This window comes from Lipotes vexillifer, unplaced genomic scaffold (genome assembly GCF_000442215.2).
Source record: "Lipotes vexillifer unplaced genomic scaffold, Lipotes_vexillifer_v1.1 scaffold109, whole genome shotgun sequence".
In the NCBI taxonomy this organism is placed as follows: Eukaryota; Metazoa; Chordata; class Mammalia; order Artiodactyla; family Lipotidae; genus Lipotes; species Lipotes vexillifer.
The window spans coordinates 2019212-2025664 of NW_006790015.1; the positions used below are offsets into that span (position 1 = coordinate 2019212).

The 6453-nt window shown below is 40.1% G+C and overlaps 1 protein-coding gene across 1 annotated transcript in view; it reads left to right on the top strand.

Annotated features, from left to right (window-relative positions):
* VPS13D (vacuolar protein sorting 13 homolog D) overlaps window positions 1-6453 on the top strand; it is a 242824-nt gene that overhangs the window by 119933 nt on the left and 116438 nt on the right. Inside the window, exon 54 of the mRNA XM_007463189.1 lies at window positions 5252-5415. Within this exon, the coding sequence (XP_007463251.1) occupies window positions 5252-5415 (164 nt within the window). The remainder of the gene's footprint in view (window positions 1-5251; window positions 5416-6453) is intronic.

A 6453-nucleotide genomic window follows, 5' to 3' on the forward strand; every position in this document is an offset into this window, starting at 1 on the left:
TGCCAACATTCTTTTCAAGTTAGTTTATGAAATGATTATGCTAATAGACCTAGATATTGAGAGAAAGAGTAAAGTTTGACCAGAAATGTTGTGACTGACAGGAAGACTGGTAATAAATAGTTCAGACTCAAAATGAATGTTGTTTGAGAACACAGAGGTGCAGAAATCACTTTAAGAGGAGGAAGATCAGCAGCTATAATTATTTGAAACCATTTACCTGAGGGGTGTGTTCTGGAAAATTTTGCATAATATAAATCATATAATCCAAAAACAACCCTGACAGAGGTTGTGTGTTTCCAAGCTAAGTGGCCCTAATGCTGACAGAGGATGCCCTTTAATCAACTAAAGTGCTATCATGTGTGGCAGTAATGTAGGTGGTTTATGACTCATTTGGCTTTGAGGTTGTACAACTCTTACTGCATTTTTAATGGGGGATAGACTCAAATTATTTCAGGTTTTGCACATCAAATGAAACTTTAATACATGTGTTTCTAATTCAGTTTTGTATTTTTAACAGCTTTATTGAGATATAATTCGTATACCATACAAATCACCCATTTAAAGTATACAATTCAGTGGGTTTTAATATATCCACAGTAGGTACTACTCTAACCACACTCAATCTTAGAACATTTTCATCACCTCAAGCAAGAACCCTGTATCCTTTAGCTATCACCCCCGCATTCTCCTTACGTCCCAGCCCTAAGCAGTCATTAATCTACTCTCTGTCACTGTAGATGCCCCTGTTCTGGACTTCTGTCAATATATGAGTGGTCTTTAATGAAGGGCTTCTTTCAGTTATCCTGATGTTTTCAAGGTTCTTCATCTATCACTCAACCAGTACTTCTACATGTGTTTTTATATCATACCAGTTGAAAGGCACATAATTCAAATTTGCTTAAAATGTTATCACATTCTTTTATATAAGATTGCGTTTATGTGTTAGATACATTTTAGAAGTAAGATTTGTGAATGGTGATGAGTAAAGAGACCATGAGATGTAGTAATTGAAAGTAAACAATTTTCTAGACTTTATTGAACATTTTGAAAAAGGGAATTTTGAAAGGCAATAATCTAAAAATAAGAGTCTGACAGAAATCAAGGAATTGGGGAAAAAAATAGAAGAGCCCTTGGAAATGATGCAGATGACCTTCAAAGAAATGTTCAAGTTAGTGAGGATGTTAGAGTGAATGAAAACCAACTCAAGAGAAAGATGATTTATCAGTGGAGTATGATCACCAGGTGTGATTGGCAAAACACTAATAATATACATACATGGGATTTCCAAGGGCTGGTGTCTGTTAAGTAGACAAAAACAGACTTGTTTTAATTAAGCAGCAAAAAATACTTTAAATAAAATTTTTATAATTTACACACTTTCACAGTTGTCATTTCACTTGATGAGGATGAAAACCGGTAAATGGGAGGGAAGGTGATGAGTGAGTTACGTTGACATCTAAAACTAGGCAGTGTTCTTTGAATTGGCACTGGGAAATGGACCTATGTGCTTGAATTAGAAACCAAGAGTAGAAGGTTGACCTGTTAGGTTTTTGTTTGTTTGTTTTGGGGGATTTTTTTTTTTTTTTTTACTTTCTGTTTTGAAAGAATCTCAAATTTACAGAAAAGTTAGTAGAAATTCTGTAAAGTGGATTTGTCCTGTTGCTGGTGATGTTAATGTTAGCACTTGCTTAAGGTGGTGTCTGCCAGCCTTCTCCACTGTGAAGGAAGTTTTACTTTTCCCTTGTATTTAGTAAATATTTTGTGGAGAGGTGCTTTGAGACTCTGTAAATATCCTGTTCCTCATCAAGTTTTCTATGTATGTGTGTATGCATGCATGCATGTGTATTAGCTTGGACTTCCAGAACAAAATAATATAGACTAAACAATGAGAATTTATTTCTCGCAGTTCTGGAAGCTGGGAGGTCCAAGATCAGGGTGCCGGCCAAGTCGGCTCCCGGAGGGGGCCCTTCTTCTAGTTTGTGGACTGCAGCCTTCTTACCGTGTCCTCAGATGGCAGAGGAAGAGTGGGGTCAGGGGTGAGGGGAGAGGAAAAAACAAGCCCTTTGGTGTCTTAAGGACACTGATCCCATCAGGAGACCCCCACCCTCATGACCTCATCTAAGCCTAATTATTACCCAAAGGCCCCATTTTCATCGCAACTGCGGGTTAGGTCTTCAGCATAAGGATTTTGCAGGGGCACAGTTCAGTCTGTAGCTTTATGTATGTCCCCATGGCTCCCTGTTTTATTCACTGTGTTATCTGTTACTGTCAGGATTTATTTTTATCCTCAGTTCTCATATTTGGCCAGTGGGAGTGCCTTTAACCTTCTGTGTCCTTTTGACATATGCCCCCTCATGCCTTGAGCACTTTCATACTTTCTGACACAGCAAGTTATTTTGGGCTCATTTTGTACTTTCCCTGCAGCATTCCCGGAATTTGCCACTTCTTTGAGGAGCCCTGATTCCTTTTATTAGAGAATGGAATTTAGAAACTTAAGATATGTACACTAGGTGCCCTTGTTGCTGTTGTGGTGTCGCTGTTCCCAGACTCTCTCAAGGGACAGACCTAGCGATTTTATATATACGTGACGTATATATGCACACACACGGCACATACTGTATCTGCGTATATACATAACATATGTGCATATGCATACATATATCTTATATATGTATTTATATATTCAACAGATTTCTCTATCTCTGTGTATTAAGAACCAGCAGTTCACACTAAGTTCTAATTCCAGTCCAACATCACAAAGCTCATTGTAATTTTTTCCCTTTTCATATTTGTAACTCCCTCATCCAACACTAAGGATGTATTTATTAATTTGATCAGTTCCCGTGAATGTAACCCATGTTCTCTCATCACAGTTGTGCCCCCCCCCCCACCCCGAGTGTGGACACACCCTGTTACCTGGCGTGGGTCCTGATCTCCACATGCTGGGCAGCTCCCCATCCAACCTCACCCCCTGCAGGAGTTCCCTCCTCACCTGTCTCTGTCTCTGACAACCCACACTAGGCTCGCCTCCCCAGCCCCTCGATATGGGTCAGCACCCACCTTGGGTTTCAACATCCCACTCTGGGCCGGGCCACCACAATATACCCACCTACCCTCACACAGCCCCCATTGCCTTCTCCCTCCCTCAGTCTCACCTCAAGGTTTTAGGACTAAATTGTGAGGAAAGGGGGCAGGGGAAGGGAATTGGAAGGAGAATGGTGGATCTTGGGTTTTTAAATGGAGGTTTGGGTAGTTTCCAGTGATGATGAGCCTGCACATACGGGCAGGCAATAGAGGAATCCATGTATGAAAACTTGATTTCACCTGGGTGTCTGTGCTTTGATTCCCGATCTGGAACACCTCCGGGAAAATTGAGATGCTTTTCCGTGTGGTTTTGGTGCTAGGGATAGATGTATTCTCTTACTGTGAACAGAGAAGTAAGCATGTGGGGATTGCGGGTGGAGAAGTGCAGCTCAGTTTCATCTCTTTTCACAGGTACAAGAGGCATTAGCACACGGTAGAAAGAGCATCATCACACTGCTATATTTAAAACAGATAAAAAATAAATGAATAAATAAATAAAATAGATAACCAACAAGGACCTGCTGTATAGCACAGGGAGCTCTGCTCAGTTCTCTGTACAACTGAAACTAACACAACATTGTTAATCAACTATACTCCAACATAAAGTAAAAATTTAAAAAAAAAAGAAAGAGCATCATATCTTCTGGATTTGAGTTCTGGCTTTGCCACTTAAAGGTGATGATATCTGGTGTTTCACATTCCTGCCGGAGCCTCATTTTCCCACTTATCTCCCAGGTTTGTGAGAGGAATCAACTAGGATGCTGTACATAATGTGCTGTGTGAAGGGATGTGATCATGATAACATAGCAAACATTTATCGAGGCATTAACCCTGTGCCAAGTACGTGCTGAAAGTGCCTTGTATTTATTACACTTATCACAAGAACCCTCAGAGGTAGCTTAATTTCCCCCTTTGACAGGATCAGGAAACAGGAGCTCTGAGAAATTTAGTAGCTTATCCAGGGTCACTTAGCTAGTAAATGAGGCAGCTGGATTTCAGATCCTGGCATTCGAGTCCAGCATTCATATTACTTTGTTAGCTTTTAATGCAGCTTTGACAGCTTTGTTGCAAAAGCTGTCTTTCCAACGCGGGGCAGCGTGTGGATGCGTTTGTGGTACCCAGAATGTGATCCTGACAGGTCTAGTTGGAGTATACATTCCCATAGAAAGAGTATTCTCAATGGCCAGGTGTTACTGAAGTGGAATTATAGGGATTGTGTTAGAAAGGTAGTATGGCAAAGTGGATAAGCACATCGTCCCTGGACTCACACTGCAGGGATTCAGACCTTCACTCTACCACCTACTAGTTAATGTGACCGTGGTGAAGTTTCTTTATCTCACTCGGACTTAACTTCTTCATTTGTAAGTAAGAACAGTAATAGTATATATACCTCACTGGCTTGTTACGAGGATTAAATGAATTACTATGTGTAACTCACACTGATCAGTGGCTGACACACAGTAAATATTCAGGAGGTGTTATTACTATTATTATTATTACTTCTTACATATAATGGATTATACAGACTTTCATGGATTGACCTGGAAGTTCAAGTACTGCTTATAAAACACTCCTAAGAGAAAATGTATTTAGAATTAATAGCAATCAATCTGGTAAAACTTTTGAATACAATCCACTTAATAGTAAACCCAGTAAATTGGAAATTGGAAACCATCAATGTAGTATGCTTCCCTTATGAACGCCAGATGGGGAGAGCTCTGGTAAATTCTGGTTGTCTGCCAGTTATGAGGATAACCAAAGACCAAATACTGAGAATATCATACGTACTTTATATAATTGGGTCACTCTTTTAGGTAAGGGCACTGGAGGGCCGCCATCGGGAATAGCAGTTAACATGGTGTAGCTAGTGGAGGGGATTAGATTGAACCTCGACTAACTGGTTTGCTCAGAAAATATTAAGTGTATGAAAAAGATAAATTTTAAAAATTTATATTATTTGTCATTTTGGGTTGTTTGGTTCAAGAGTTTAGCATATTTTATCCGACGTGCAGCTAGAGATGGACAGCAGTGCAAGTTTGAATTAAGCGTTGACATAATCTTAGTACAGTCCCTACTTGAGAACTCATTCAGCCCTGTGTGAAGCTCTTGAAGCCCTTGTATGAAGCCGTGGCTGCGCCTGATGGCTCTTGCTGTCTCTGCCCAACAGGAGCCAGGGAAGCGTTCTCAGCTGTGGAGGATGACTGGCACAGGCGTGCTGGCCCACGAGGGCTCTTCCGTGCCTCACAACCCCAGCAAGCCCTTGGCCGCCCGCTCCACCGAGGGCTCTGCCATCTTAGATATTGCTGGTCTTGCTGCAGTCACTGACAACAGGTAACTTTCATGGCAACTTTTGATTCAAGTTCACTGCTTTCAAATTCAGACTCAGAAGAAATCTACACCAAAAAGCAAAGAGTCTATAAATGAAGTAAGAATTTGTATTTTTCTTCAATGACAGAAACCTGTTGTATTTCCAAACATGAGTATTGGGTTTCTGTTTTGTTTTAAAGTCATTATGGAAATGCCCATGGAGATGTTAAGCAAAAAAAAAGTCAAACTATAAGAAGGATATTTTATGAAACATGAATGTCTTTTCATCCAAACGTCTACCTACCCCTGCTCCCAAGAAGTGAACAGTTTGTTTTTTAAAATCTAAGAATTTTGTTAAATCCCTTGAAAGCAGAAACAAATTATTAAGAGAATAATCAAATGTGTTTTTATGACAAAGCGAGAGAGAGGTATGGACATATATACACTACCAAACGTAAGGTAGATAGCTAGTGGGAAGCAGCCGCATAGCACAGGGAGATCAGCTCGGTGCTTTGTGACCACCTAGAGGGGTGGGATAGGGAGGGTGGGAGGGAGGGAGACGCAAGAGGGAAGAGATATGGGAACATATGTATATGTGTAACTGATAACTGATTCACTTTGTTATAAAGCAGAAACTAACACACCATTGTAAAGCAATTATACTCCAGTAAAGATGTTTTAAAAAAAAATTATGTTAATTTTCTTTATGAGCAAAGGACTAAAATCAACAGCAAGAAATTATTGGATCACTGCCTAACTCAGTTTCTATTGCTATTTGTCTGCTGCCTCTACTATCTTAATTCCTTTTGTTTGGTGCTTGTCAGAACCATCACTGTGAGAATTCATTTGGGACCTTAACTTCTAGATCACTGTGGGCAAGTTTCATCTCTTTTTAAAGACTGTACATGAGGAGATGGCATGGAGGAGTGAGTGGGTACACAAGGCTCTTCACAGACATGAGAACCTGCAGAAACCATTTATGACTATCAACCCTTGTTCATCTAAGAAAATAGACTTTCTTTTATCCTCTAATCTTCCAAATGTGAATTACCCCTCTTTCCC